Source organism: Phocoena sinus, chromosome 10 (assembly GCF_008692025.1).
Source record: "Phocoena sinus isolate mPhoSin1 chromosome 10, mPhoSin1.pri, whole genome shotgun sequence".
Lineage (NCBI taxonomy): Eukaryota > Metazoa > Chordata > Mammalia > Artiodactyla > Phocoenidae > Phocoena > Phocoena sinus.
In genome coordinates, this window is record NC_045772.1 from 58,210,947 (window position 1) to 58,225,550 (window position 14,604).

The 14,604-nt window shown below is 46.4% G+C and overlaps 1 protein-coding gene across 5 annotated transcripts in view; it reads right to left on the minus strand.

Moving 5' to 3' along the window:
- Nucleotides 1-4,810: 4,810 nt before the first annotated feature.
- The window catches only part of OS9 (OS9 endoplasmic reticulum lectin), a 29,957-nt gene continuing 20,163 nt past the window's right edge, over nucleotides 4,811-14,604 (minus strand). The window contains exons 6-15 of one of the 5 annotated variants that reach the window (XM_032645721.1): nucleotides 9,498-9,708; nucleotides 9,283-9,384; nucleotides 8,950-9,050; nucleotides 8,697-8,748; nucleotides 8,226-8,314; nucleotides 7,748-8,023; nucleotides 7,273-7,462; nucleotides 6,188-6,352; nucleotides 5,918-6,030; nucleotides 4,811-5,608 (exon numbers count right to left, since the gene is read on the minus strand). In XM_032645721.1, the coding sequence (XP_032501612.1) occupies nucleotides 5,483-5,608; nucleotides 5,918-6,030; nucleotides 6,188-6,352; nucleotides 7,273-7,462; nucleotides 7,748-8,023; nucleotides 8,226-8,314; nucleotides 8,697-8,748; nucleotides 8,950-9,050; nucleotides 9,283-9,384; nucleotides 9,498-9,708 (1,425 nt within the window). In that variant the 3' untranslated portion in view covers nucleotides 4,811-5,482. Of the gene's footprint in view, nucleotides 5,609-5,917; nucleotides 6,031-6,187; nucleotides 6,353-7,272; nucleotides 7,463-7,747; nucleotides 8,024-8,225; nucleotides 8,315-8,696; nucleotides 8,749-8,949; nucleotides 9,051-9,282; nucleotides 9,388-9,497; nucleotides 9,709-14,604 lie in introns of all 5 variants that reach the window. The other 4 variants (XM_032645720.1, XM_032645723.1, XM_032645722.1 and 1 more) reach the window with 4 other exon arrangements.

Genomic DNA, 14,604 nt, shown 5'->3' on the forward strand with positions numbered 1-14,604 from the left:
TCTGAGATATGTATATATACATATATATGTATATATCCCACATCTTTTTTTTTTTAAATTAATTTGTTTTTGGCTGTGTTGGCTCTTCGTTGCTGCACGCGGCCTTTCCCTAGTTGTGGCGAGCAGGGCTACTCTTCGCTATGGTGCGTGGGCTCCTTCTCATTGCGGTGGCTTCTCTTGTTGCAGAGTACTGGCTCTAGGCGCGCACGCAGGCTCAGTAGTTGTGGCGCGTGGGCTTAGTTGCTCCGCGGCATGTGGGATCTTCCCGGACCAGGGCTTGAACCTGTGTCCCCTGCATTGACAGGCAGATTCTCAACCACTGCGCCACCAGGGAAGCCCCATATCCCACATTTTCTTTATCCATTTATCTGTCAATGGACATTTAGGTTGCTTCCATGTCTTGGCTATTGTAAATAGTGTTGCAATGAACATTGGGGTACCTGTATCTTTTGGAATTAGAGTTTTCTCTGGATATATGCTCAGGAGTGTGAATGCTGGATCACATGGCAACTCTATTTTTAGTTTTTTAAGGAACCTCCATACTGTTTTCCATAGTGGCTGCCGCAAGATACATTCCCACCAACAGTATAGAAGGGTTCCCTTTTCTCCACACCCTCTCCAGCATTTATTATTTGTAGACTTTTTTAAATGATGACCATTCTGACCGGTGTGAGGTGATACCTTACTCTAGTTTTGAGTTGCATTTCTCTAATAATTAGCAATGTTGAGCATCTTTTCATATGCCTATTGGCCATACGTATGTCTTCTTTGGAGAAATGTTTATTTAAGTCTTCTGCCCATTTTTTGATTCAGGTTTTTTTTTGTTGTTGTTTTTTATTGAGCTGTATGAGCTGTTTGTGTATTTTGGAAGTTAAGCCCTTGTTGGTTGCCTCATTTGCAAATATTTTCTCCCAGTCCATAGGTTGTCTCTCCGTTTTGTTTATGGTTTCCTTTGCTGTGCAAAGTTTGATTAGGTCCCATTTGTTTTATTTTTGCTTTTATTTCTATTGCCTTGGGAGAATAACCTAAGAAAACATTTCTATGCTTTATGTCAGAGAATGTTTTGACTGTGTTCTCTTCTAGGAGTTTTATGGTATAATGGCTTATATTTAAGTCTTTAAGCCATTTTGAGTTTATTTTTGTGTATGGCGTGAGGGAGTGTTCTAACTTCATTGCTTTACATGCAGCTGTCCAGCTTTCCTAACACCACTTCTGAAGAGACTGTCTTTTCTCCATTGTATATTCTTGCCTCCTTTGTCAAAGATTAATTGACCATAGGTGTATGGGTTTATTTCTGGGCTCTCTTTTCTGTTCCATTGATGCATATGTCTGTTTTTGTGCCAATACCATGCTGTTTTGATTACTGTAGCTTTGTAGTATTGTCTGAAGTCTGGTAGGTTTATGCCTCCAGATTTGTTCTTTTTCCTCAGGATTGCTTTGGCAATTCTCTTATGGTTCCATATACATTTTAGGGTTACTTGTTCCAGTTCTGTGAAAAATGTCATGGGTAATTTGATAGGGATTGCATTAAATCTGTAGATTGCTTTGGTAGTATGGCCATTTTAACACTATTAATTCTTCCAATCCAAGAGCTTGAGCTATATTTCCATTTCATTGAATCATCTTCACTTTCCTTTATCAATGTTTTATAGTGCTCAGCATGTTAAGTCTTGGTCAGGTTTATTCCTAAGTTGTTTTTTTTTTTTGATATGATCTTAAAAGGGATTTTTTTTTTTTTTTTTTTTTTTTTTTTTGCGGTACGCGGGCCTCTCACTGTTGTGGCCTCTTCCGTTGCGGAGCACTGGCTCCAGACACGCAGGCTCAGCGGCCATGGCTCACGGGCCCAGCCGCTCTGCGGCATGTGGGATCATCCCAGACCGGGGCACGAACCCGTGTCCCCTGCATCAGCAGGTGGACTCTCAACCACTGCACCACCAGGGAAGCCAAGTTCTAGTAGTTTTTGTGTGGAGTCTTTAGAGTTTTCTATATATAGTATAATGTAATCTGCATAAATGAGTTTTACCTCTGTCCTTCTAATTTGGATACCTTTTATTTCTTTTCCTTGTCTGAGTGCTGTGGCTAGGACCTCCAATACTATAGAAGTGGTGAGCGTGGGCATCCTTGTCTTCATCCAGATTTTAGCGGGAAGGGTTTCAGCTTTTCACCATTGAGTATTATGTTGGCTGTGGATTTGTCATAAATGGCTTTTATTATGTTGAGATATGTTCCCTCTGTACCTACTGTGGTAAGGGTTTTTAATCATGAATGGATGTTGAATTTTATCAGATGCTTTTTCTGCATCTATTGAGATGATCATATGGTTTTTGTCTTTTCTTTTGTTGATGTGGTATATCACATTGATTGTGTGTGTTGAACCATCCTTGTGACCTTGGGATGAATCCAACTTGATTATGGTGCATGATCTTTTTTATGTGTTGTTGGAGTCGGTCTGCTAATACTTTGTTGAGAATTTTAGCTTATATGTTCCTCAAAGATATTGGCCTGTAATTTTCTCTTTTTGTAGTGTCCTTGGTTTTGGTATCAGGGTGGTGGAGGCTTCATAGAATGACTTTGGGACTGTTCCCTCCTCTTCAATCTTTTGGAAGAGTTTGAGAAGGATCAGTACAAGTTCTTCTTATGTATGTTTGGTAGAATTCCCCCAGTGAAGCCATCTGGTCATGGACTTTTGTTTGAAGGGGGTTGGTTTTGTTTTGTTTTGTTTGTTTTGTTTTTTTAATTACAGATTCTGTTTCACTTAGGGATTGGTTTCTTCAAATTATCTGTTTCGTTTTGATTCAGTTTTGGTGGATGTATGTTTCTAGAAATTTGTCCTTCCACCTAGGTTGTCCAATTTGTTGGTATATAATTGTTTATAGTATTCTCTTATTTTGTTGGTATTTCTGCAGTATTGGTTATCTCTCATCTTTCATTTCTTATTTTGTATGGGTCCTCTCTGTTTTCTTCTTAGTGAGCCTGGCCACAAGTTTGTCGATTTTGTTTACCCTTTCAAAGAACTAGCTCTTGGTTTTATTGACTTTTTCTGTTGTTTTTTAAATTTCTATTTTATTTACTCTCTGATCTTTATTATTTCCTTCCTTCTGCTGACTTTAGGTTTTGTTTGTCTTTCTTTTTCTAATTCTTTTAGTGGTAGGTTAGGTTGATTATTTGAGATTTTTCTTATTTTTTGAGGAAGGCCTGTATAGTTGTGAACTTCCCTCTAAGGACTGCTTTTGCTGCATCCCATAGATTTTGTATGGTTGTGTCTTCACTGTCATTTGTCTCAAGGTATTTTTAAATTTCCTCTTTGATTTCATTATTGACCCATTGGTATTTTTAATAGCATGTTGTTTAATCTCCATGTAACTTTTTCTTGTTTCTCTCTCTGTGGTTGATTTCTAGTTTCATGCCATTGTAGTCAGAAAAGATACTTGAAATAATTTCTTTCCTCTTAAATTTGCTGAGGCTTATTTTGTGTCCTAGTATGTGGTCTATCCTAGAGAATGTTCCAAGTGCACTTAAAAAAGAATGTGTATTGTTTTTTGTTTTTATTTTTTGGATGTAGTGGCCTGAAGCTATCAATTAAGTCTAACTGTAGAACTCCATTTTCTGATGCTGTTAAGGTTCTACCCTTAATCAAATCAAAGGTAACCCTCCTGCCCCAGCCTGTCCCCACTCTCCCATTCTAAATAGCTTCTGATCAGCTTTCGGTATTCCTTCTATGACTCTTGCCTCCAAGTACCATCTAGTCTCTTCAGAACTCAGCAGCTGGTTTATTATGTTACTGAACACCTCCTGTGGGCCAGGTACCGTGCTAAGAGTACAACACACCCTCTTATCTCATTCAGTCCTCACAACCACCCAAGGCCAGTACAGTTACCCAGTTTACCCATGAAGATACAGCACTGGAAAAGTTAAAACAACTTGTCCAAGGCCCTACTAATAGTAAGTGGAGGGTGAGGATTTGGATCCAGCATTCTGACTGTAGCTGCACTTGCGATAGTGTCTTAGGTCTCTCCCCTCAAGATACACAAATGGATCTGGGAAGCAGGGTTTCAGAAGCCTACCTATTTGCATTTTTAAATAAAACAATTTAAGCGTAACTGGCCCAATAAGTACAAGACTGCTTTCAGCAAGAAAAGGGTCAACCTCATACAGCTTCCTTCAGCAACTGAATCCTTCTTTCCACTTTTGGAGACGTGGGAGTTCCATGCCCTCTATCCCTTACCCCATGAGTCAGCGGAGTCTTCAGCAAAATGCTGCACACCTGAAAGATGCGGACAGAGCAAGGGGAGAAAGTGGGGGAAGCAGGGGACCTAGATTTGCACTTGGCAATGAGGAAGAGATGGAGACACCTAACCAGGCCTGCCTACCACTGGCATACTAGGAAGCTGGCCTGTGTGGGCAGCGGCCCTCTCTCTGGGCATGGCCAAAGGTAGATGTCTTTTCTGGGAAATGAAGTGGTATGGCTGGCAGGTAGTGGGATGGAGTCTGCAGCACTGTAGGAGAGCTTGGCAGGAGGCCCCTGTGGTGGGGTAACTCCGTGTGTACCTTGTGGCTCTCGGGATATAAAGGGGGAGAAGAGAAGGGACACCAGCACTGCAAGTGTTTCAGTCAGGGCCAGGCCAGCAGGCTTTGTTTCACCGTCCTGGTCTCTTCCTGCATACTCCAGCCCCACTGCTACTGCCGGGACTGTGGCGCACAGAATGGGATCAGAGAGCGTGCCCTCCAGCCTGAGGAGAACACCAAGTCTCCTCCCTACTGAGCCCCAAACCCACCTACCCCCTCCCAAAAGAAAAAAAAAGATTGATGGTGTGATGGTCCATTTCTTTATTTAGAAACCTGATTGTTCTAGAACATGGTGGGTGGATTCGCAGCCTACCCTTTTCGTGGGATTGTGTTAGAGGTGGTGGGCAACTTTCTTCCCATTTTCTCAGCAACAGAGAGAAGGTGCTTCAACTCAGAAGCACAGATTGTAGGGAACAGTGTGGAAAGGGAAAGGGGCAGGACATCCCAAGCCAGTCTGGGGGAAGGGGGAAGGCCCTCTGAACAGGTGTGAGGCAGGGGTGGGCGTGCCTCTTGGGGCCTGCTGACCGCCCCGCCCTTCTTGCTCCCCCTGCCCTACTCCACTCAAAAGATCTCACAGCGCTCTAGGTAGGGAGGGCAAAGGAACCCACAAGCTGGGAGACGACACGGGGGAAGCTGGGAGACGACACGGGGGAAGCCGGGAGGAAAGGACGCGGGTATGGGGAGAAGCCCAGGAGAGCAAATCTCACAGGCCTAGGAGGTCTTGAGGGCGCTCTCAGCAGTAGCAGCAGCGCTCAGCCCGAGGCCCCTGCACACCCCCAGGAGGGCCTCGAGGTCCACAGCTCACAGCTCAGCTCTCCTCTGCTGTTTTGCCTCAGGACCCCGGGGGTTTGGGGGGAAGGAGGCAGGGCCAGTCTAGGAAGACTCTGGACTCCGTGGCGAGCCAAAGGCGGTGGTCTCAGAAGTCAAATTCATCCAGGTCCCCCGTGCCCTCCCCGCCCCGAGAGCCCCACACCCGGCGGTAATTGCTCTCCAGCTCTTTCTGCCGCTGCCGCTCCTTCTGCGCCTCTTCAGCTCCCTGCACCTGGTGGGAGGGCACGGGGGGGGGGGGGGGGGTGAGCGGAGGCCGAGGGAGGCCCCGGGCGCTGGAGGATCCGGGAGGGCGGGCAAGCATGGGGGAGGCAGGAGCCAGCGCACACACGGCTCGTGGGGCTCCGGCTGAGGGCCCGATGCCCAGAACCAATAGCCTCGTCTTACGGATGAGGAAACAGGCTGAGCCAGCGGCAAGGCTGGGAGGTGCCTGGAGGATTCTCAACCACACCCTCAACACCTCAGCTGGTTGCGGGACAGGGAAGGCTGGAGGTCCAGGACTCACGGGCGGGGCGCCTCTCACCAAGATATTGAAGAAAATCTCCTTGAGGTTTTTCGTGTCCTCATCAGTCAGCCAGCGCGCATCCTCCTCAGTCCCTTCAGTCCCCGGTCGGACAATTTTGATCTCAATTTTACCTGGAAAGGATTGGGACAGCCGGTGAATAGAGAGGAGGGGTGGGAGCTTCAGCACAGGTCCTCTGCCCCGGGGCCCCCGGCCGAGGTTCCCAGCCCCTCCACTTCGGCAGCAAGCCCTTCCAACAGCTCTGAATCCAGCCCGCCCTCCAGGGCCCACCTTCGGCTGTGAGTCCCTCCCTCTCCAGCAGCTCTTTCACCAGCCCCTCGATTTGTTTCAGTTGTGGGTTTTCCCGTTTCATCTCGAGGACAGTCAGATCCTGATTGGGGCCTCCGTGACGGAGCTTGGTGACCCGGACCCGGACTCTGTGCTCAGGATCCTCCTCTTAGAGGGGGAGACACACAGGGAGACACAAAGCAGAGCCGTGACTCCAGGGTGAGGGGCTGTGGTGGTCGCCTCTCCCTAAGCCAGCAGTTGGTTTCGGCAGTTACTCCATCTCGAACATGTATGTGAGCCAGTGCTCAGAATAAACTAGTGCCCATCACCCCACCCCGCTGCAAGCCATAAAGCTCCCTCCACCAACTGCAGTCTCCTCTCTTCCCTCCCGACCCGATAATTCTGCCCATCACCTACAGGAAAACGACTGTTTTCTGAAGCAAAAATCAGGCCACCTGGGCCTGCAAAGAAGTTTTAAGAAGCAGGTTGGAAAACTGGTTTGGCACCCCACAATGTCGGGACTCAAAAGACATTTCAGTGTTTATAATAGAGATAGTGGGATGGAAGGTTTGAGACTAGGACATTCCATTTGGAATGCCTGGTCTCCACACCCATAGGCCCCGTGGAATGGACACAAGGGGCGCAAGAGGAAGGGAACTTCGAGTCTGTCCAGGCAGCTGGCTTATGAGCAGCTGGGCTGCCCCACTGACACCCTGCTAGCTGGGGCCGCTCCCTGCGCAGTGCTAGCCATCGACAGGCAGCACCTGTCACAGACGTGCGGTCTTCCGCACACAGGCTCACATCATTCGGTTAATGTCTACTGATCACCCACGAGGTGCCGGCCAAAGTGCTAGGCACTGGATGTACAGGAGCAAGCCGGCAAACAGGCACGCCAGCAAGCCAGAGGCCCTGTGGCCTCTGAAAGCTGCTTCCCAAAAGGACGACTAGGAGGTAACCAGGCGAAGGGACAGAGGTGTTGGGAAGAAGGCAAGTGCGAACAGTACCCCAGAGAGAGAGAGAGAGTAAGCATTCTCAGAAGGGATGAAGATGATGGACCTGGCTGCTCCTTCCTGCCTGACAGTTCTCACCTGCTGGCTGGGGGGATGGGGGACGCTTCTGGGGGACAACCCTCCTTTTCCGGTGCTTCTTCATCAGCTCTGGACTCTGTTTTTCCTCCAGCCTTTTGATGAGTTTGTTGAGAGTGGATGTCAGGGCCAGCATAGCCCGATCACGCTCCGCCTCCTTCTTCAGCCCGTCTGGGTCCAGCTCTTTCTCTGTCTGGGAGGCCCAAGGTGGGGGTGGAGAGTCAAGGGTCTGCAGTGTGAGGGGCAGTCCATGCTCCACGGAGGAGTAGTATCTGAGTCTCATCCTTCTCTCTGACCCCCTTCCCCACCATCCCCCCTTTTAATTAAGTAAGCAGCTAGCGGTTCAGGGCGCCAGGTCATAGGTCCCAGGCAGGCGAGGTGCTGCCCCCGTTCTCCTCCGGTCCCTGGGCCTGTCCCACCCACAGGTGCTGGCAGCTGCGGAAGCAGCCGGCGGAAGAGTGGAGAGAGTGGAACTCACCTCCTGGATGATGTTCTCCAGCTCCCGCTCCATGCCAGCCTTCACCTCCGCACGGAGCTTGTCTCGGTCTGACGGGAGCAGTATCCCTTCCAGTTCCTTCTCAAATTCTCCCAGCAACTGCCTTTCATCCTCATCGTCTTCTTCATCCTCATCGTCCTCCTCTTCTTCCACCTCGTTCTCATGTTCTGGATCACGCTTTTCCTTCACCTCCGGTCCCCTGGGAGCGACTTCTGCAGCACCGTCTCCAGGCTGCTCTTGGCCTGCGTCTGGCTTCCCCTGGGTGGGGATCGGGAGAAAGAGGGAGATGGTAGATGGCTGGGGTTTCTGTAGACACGTGGCAGGCAGACAAACAGGGAGGTGGTACCGGGGGACTCAGGAGGAGTAAAGGAAGTTGAGGTCAGGCCCAGGTCAGGGGTGGTTTTCTGAATGCTCCCAGCAGGGAGGCAGGTTCCACCCCTCCCTGGAGCAGGGCCCATACCTTTCTTGTTCCACCCTTCAGCTCCTCTATCAATCGAATCAAGTCTGCCGGACTCCGAATCACTTTGACCTGCACGTTGTTCTGGAAATCTGTGATGAAAGAATAGGAACGGACCCATTGTGTCTTAAATTATTTCTGTTTTTACTTCCTAAGTAGAGGAATTGAGGAGGCCAAGGAAGGACACGGTCCCTGCCTGCAGGAACTACCTGTCCAGTGTGAGAGATAGGGCCCAACACACCCCTCCAGAGAGCGCTCATGTGGCCTAAGGGGGCCTCACAGGTGAGAGAGAGAAGGATGCTAACAAGCTGCCGAGTCCCCTGCTCTTTCACGCACTCCTATAAAAAGGAATCTGCTGCTGGCCTGGCTGCCCAACCCAGTGTTTTAGCTCTATCCCTACCCGTCCCCCACCTGCCCCCTGCAGAACCTGAAAATACATTCAAGCGGTAAAGGAGACGTGGAGGGTTCACTCACCATCGTGGGAGCCTGGCGCTGGATCCGTTGCCTCAAGGTTTGGTTCCTGCTCCTGATGAGAAGAAAAGGGCAGGGTCAAGTACGCAGGCTTATGCATGCCAACCATACTCTTAAAGCAATGACTCTGGGTAAAGGCTTCCATCCCTAGGTAAATGGAGGTCATCTCATCATAATGACCTCAGCTTGAGTGGCCCTCCAGCCCAAAACCCAGGCTCAGCCTCATCAGAGAAATGGCTAGGAAGCTGGCTCTCACCTCAGCCTGTGCCTCCCCCGTTTCTGGCGCCTGTTCCTCTGGCTCGTGAAGCATCTTCCAGAAATCTGATTCCTTACCATCATCCTTGGCTAGGCTTGCGCCTGGAATACAGAGAACAAGGGAGAACCTGAAAGGAGGGGAGAAACAGAAGGGAGCAAATAGCATGGGGTTCGTTCTCTATTACTAAGGGGTTAGGGCCCATAGTACTTTTTCACCCACCCCAACAGTCAGGACTGTTAAGGACAAGACACCCCTGGGTGTATAGGACGGTAACGCTGGAGAAGGGAAGAAACGGGAGACCTGTTTCATGGAACAGGTGACACAAGGGCCTACCTGCTTTCTTTTGGGGCATCACCCCAGGCTTGGTTTCACTCCATATTTGAGGGTCCAGGTCTTGCTGACCCTCTACGGCTTTGTCTCCGTACTGCTTTGAGTCTACTGAAAGACAGCATGTAGGCAGGACAGGGACACATTCCTCTCAGCTCTTCAGTACTTCATCTTCTGCGTGTCCCTCCCCATGTCTCTCCTTCCTCGTTTTAATTACTCACCAGCTTGCCTCTGAATGTAGGCCATGTACTCCTCAGGCTGCAGGGCAGGGTGGCAGAGAATGGCCTGGGGAGCAGCACTGGGTGGGGGCCGGAGGAGAGGGTGAGGGCAGAGCCGAGGAGTCCGAATGGTCAGCACGTAAGAGCAGGACAAGGGTTCATCCACTCGATCAATGTAGTCCCCAGAAATACCAGCGCCCTCGTCACAGAGGAACTGCCAGGACAGAGAGGGTGAGTAAATAGTAATTACCAACAATTACCGTTAGTTCTTGGAGCAGCAGTCTTCTATTAAGCACTTACAGTTCGTCACGCACTGTGCATACATTGTGCATATGGCACTTCACATGCATTAGCTCATTTAATTATCACAGAAACCCAGTAAGGGAGGTATTAGTATCTCAACTCTGTGGCTCAAGAAACTTAGGTTTGAGGTGGTTGAGGGACTTACCCAGGCTGACCAGCTGCTAAGTGGTAAAAATAGGAACTGAACTTGGGCAGCTTAACTGTAGGTAACCAGCTGATTTGTTTCACGTTATTGCTTTATATAATTACAGTATGTACATACTTTTACATATTTGATATATATTTTCATATGTATTTGAAATCTATATATTCTTTGTGTGTGTGTGTATGATTTTTAAAAAAGTCAAACAGTTCTAAGGTCCTTGTATTATTCAGAAAGAAACAAAGATATCAATTAATGTTAGCCTTTGATAAATTTAGCATACACCATTGTAATTTCTAAAGTACCTATTAAAAGTAGAAGGGAGGCCCCACTTCTGAATAGCAGCAGGAGCTCTGCAGACCCACTGCTTAGTGAAATTCCATTACCGGTGAACAGTTTTTTTAAATTCACATTTAAAATCTCTGGAAATTTTCCTAAGGACATACAACAAATTAAAAAACATCTATTCAAGAAAATCTGCTACATCTTGGACAGTGAAAGTCTGTAGTACTTGGGCCATGACCTGCTCCCTCCCTCTCTTCCCCCAACCGCCACTTCACAGCTCACTTAGACAGATGCTCCACTCCAGGTGAGTGTGGTCAAAAAAATGGGTCTTCCTATCCCCTCAGCATCCAGCCAAGGGATATGGTATTTCACCAGAGGGGCAGGCCACCAATATTTCTCAGTCCTCTCTAGTTCTGAGTTGCAGAGAATAAATTCCTGTTGAATGTGGTCAAGAGATTGAGGACACCCTTCCTCCACCCAGTCCCACTCATAGGACAGAGGCTCTACCTCAGGTGCAGCAGGACAAGAATATTGGGCCTTGATCCCACCACAGATCACTAAAAGGGCAGAGGTTTCACAACAGAGATGCAAACTGAGAAGACCAGAGGCTATTACCCCTGCCCAGGAGTGTCACTCTGACAGAACTGGATCACTGTCCCTGATACCAGCTCCGGAGCAGGGGCTTAGAGATTCTGCCCAGGGGAGAGGCAATCCATAAGAACAGAGAGCTCCAAAGCTGTTTCCAAAGGAACTGACTTCATGTAAAACAGAGTATGGGGAAGTTTAAGCCTACGGGCACATTCAAAAAAATGAAAAATTTGATGGTAAGCACTAAAGAAGCTGGTAGCATCAAAAACAACCCCTGGGGACTTCCCTGGTGGTGCAGTGGTTGAGAGTCCGCCTGCCGATGCAGGGGACACGGGTTCGTGCCCCAGTCCGGGAAGATCCCACATGCCGCGGAGCAGCTGGGCCCGTGAGCCATGGCCGCTGAGCCTGCACGTCCGGAGCCTGTGCTCCGCAACGCGAGAGGCCACAACAGTGAGAGGCCCGCGTACCGCAAAGAAAACAAAAAACAGACCAAAAAACCAACCCCTGTAAAGGGGCCCAAATTTAATTGGATCAGACTATGGACCAACTTATGCCCCACATGTAACAAACTACAGAGCAATCAGCTGGCAATTAGTGGGTAAGAACAGCTGGGTATGAGACCAGCAGAGGCAGACAGGGTAACATCAGCAAAAGAGACAAAGTGAGCCCTGCTGAAACCACTGTCATCTCGTGTGACTGTGTGCATGTCCAAGGCTGTGCCCTCAGAGAAGTGACATCAGAGGCCTCATATTGTAGGAGAAGTAGACTGCATTAAAATAGCCCAGCCAAGTCACTAAAGAAATAAACAAGCAAACAACCAAAACAAGTCTTGTGGTGGAGGGCAAGAATCAGTATTCAGACTTGCTTCAATATAATACCAAAAATGTCTGGTTTTCAACAAAAAATTATGAGATATGCAAAGAAACAGTTCAGTGTGATGCATACACGGGAAAAAAGCAGGCAACAGAACATGTCTGTGAGAGGGCACAGATGTTAGATTTCACAGAGAAACATTTTTTTTTAACATCTTTATTCGAGTATAATTGCTTTACAATGGTGTGTTAGTTTCTGCTTCATAATAGAGAAACATTTTAAAGTAGTCATTATAAATATGTTCAAGGAGCTAAGAACTTAAATCATACAAAGTATGTTCTCCTATAATTCAAAAAGATACACGCACCCCTATGTTAACAGCAGCACTGTTTACAATAGCCAAGACATGGAAACAAATGTCCATCAATGGATGAATAGGATGGATCAATGGATAAAGATGATGTGGTACACATGTACAATGGAATACTACTCAGCTGTAAAAAAGGATGAAATAATGCCATTTGCAGCAACATGGATGGACCTAGAGATGACCATATTAAGTGAAGTAAGTCAGAAAGAGAAAGACAAATACATTATGATATCACATATGAATCTAAAATATTATGCAAATGAACTTATCTATGAAACAGAAATAGACTCACAGACATAAAGAACAGACTTGTGGTTGCCAAGGGGGAGGGGAGGTGGAGGAGAGAAGGATTGGGAGTTTGGGATTAGCAGATGCAAACTATTATATATAGACTGGATAAACAACACGGTCCTACTGTATAGGAAACTATATTCAATATCTTTTGATAAACCACAATGGAAAAGAATTATGAAAAAGAATGTATATATAACTGAATCACTTTGCTGTACAGCAGAAATTAACACAACATTGTAAATCCAGTATACTTCAATGAAATAAATTTAAAAAGGAAAGGAGGGGCAAAGTATGTTCTCTGACCACAATGGAATGATATTAGAAATCAATAATATAAAGGAATTTGGGGGAATTCATAAATATGTGGAAATTAAACCATATACTCCTAAGTAGCCAATGGCTCAAAGAAGAAATCACAAGAAAATCAGAAAATACTAAGATGAGTGAAAACACAATGAAGACACAATATATCAAAACTTATGGAATGCAGCTAAAGCAGTGCTTAGAAGAAAATTTTTACTTGTAAAATACAAAAAAGAAGAAAGATATCAAACCCACAACCTGAAAAAGAAAAGCAAACTAAACCCAAAGCAAGCAGGGGGAAGGAAATAATACGGATTAGAACAGAAATGAATGAAATAGAGAACAGAAAAGCAATAGAGAAAATAAACTAGAAGTTGATTTTTGAAAAGATAAATAAAAGTGACAAAACTTTAACTAGATTGACCAAGAAAAAAAGACTCAAATTAGTACAGTTGAGAATGAAAGAAGGAACATTACTACCAACCTTACAGATATAAAATGGATTGTAAAGGAATACGATGATCACCTATACGCCAACAAATCAGATAACTCAGATGAAACGGACAAATTTCTAGAAAGACACAAACTACCAAAACTGACTCAAGAAGAAATAGACAATCTGAATAGACCAGTAACAAGTAAAGAGATTAAGTTAGTAATTAAAACACTAGCTACATAGAAAAGCTTGGGTCAGGTGGGTCTACTGATGAATTCTATCAAACATTTAAAAAATAAAAATACCAACCGGTCTCAAACTCTTCAAAAAATAGGAGAGAATACTTCCCAACTCATTCTATGAGACAAGTATTACCCTGACACCAAATCTAGATAAAGATACCAAAAAAAGGAAACCACAGGCCAAAATCTCTCATGATTATAAACCCCCAAATCCTCAACTAGTTAAATGAATTCCACAACATATAAAAAGGATTACACACCATGGCCAAGTGGGATTTATTCCAGGAGTACAGGGTTGGGTTAACATTTTTTAAATCAATTAATTTAATTAATACATCCTATCAATAGAATAAAGGACAAAAACCACGTGATTATCTCAATGGATACAGAAAAAGCATTTGACAAAATTCAATATCTCTTCATGATCAAAACATTCAACAAACAAGGAAAAGGGGAACTTCATCGATCAGATAAAAGGCATCTATAGGACTTCCCTGGTGGCACAGTGGTTAAGAATCCGCCTGCCAATGCAGGGGACACGGGTTTAATCCCTGGTCTGGGAAGATCCCACATGCCGTGGAGCAGCTAAGCCCGTGTGCCACAACTACTGAGCCTGCGCTCTAGAGCCCACGAGCCACAACTACTGAAGCCCGTGCGCCTAGAGCCCATGCTCCACAACAAGAGAAGCCACTGCAATAAGCCCGCACACCTCAACAAAGAGTAGCCCCTGCTCGCTGCAACTAGAGAAAGCCCGCGCACAGCAATGAAGACCCAATGCAGCCAAAAAAAAAAAAAAAAGTAGCCATTTATTAAAAAAAAAAAAGGCATCCATGAAAAATCCACAGCTAACACTATACTTAATGGTAAAAAAACTGAATGGTTTCCCCCTGAGATCAGGAACAAGAGAAGGATGTCTGCTCATGCCACTTCTATTCAACATCATACTGGAGGTTCTGACTAGGGCAATTAGGCAAGAAAATGAAATAAAAGGCATCTAGAGGGCTTCCCTGGTGGCGCAGTGGTTGGGAGTCCGCCTGCCGATGCAGGGGACACGGGTTCGTGCCCCGGTCCGGGAGGATCCCACATGCCGCAGAGCGGCTGGGCCCGTGAGCCATGGCTGCTGAACCTGCGCGTCCGGAGCCTGTGCTCCACAACGGGAGGGGCCACACCAGTCAGAGGCCCACGTACCACAAAAAAAAAAAAAAAAAGGCATCTAGATTAGAAAAACTAAAACTATCTTTATTTACAAGATGACCTGATCTTGCATATAGAAAATCCTAAGGAATCTACTAGAAAAAAAAAAAAAGCATTACAATAAATGAGTTCAGTAGGTT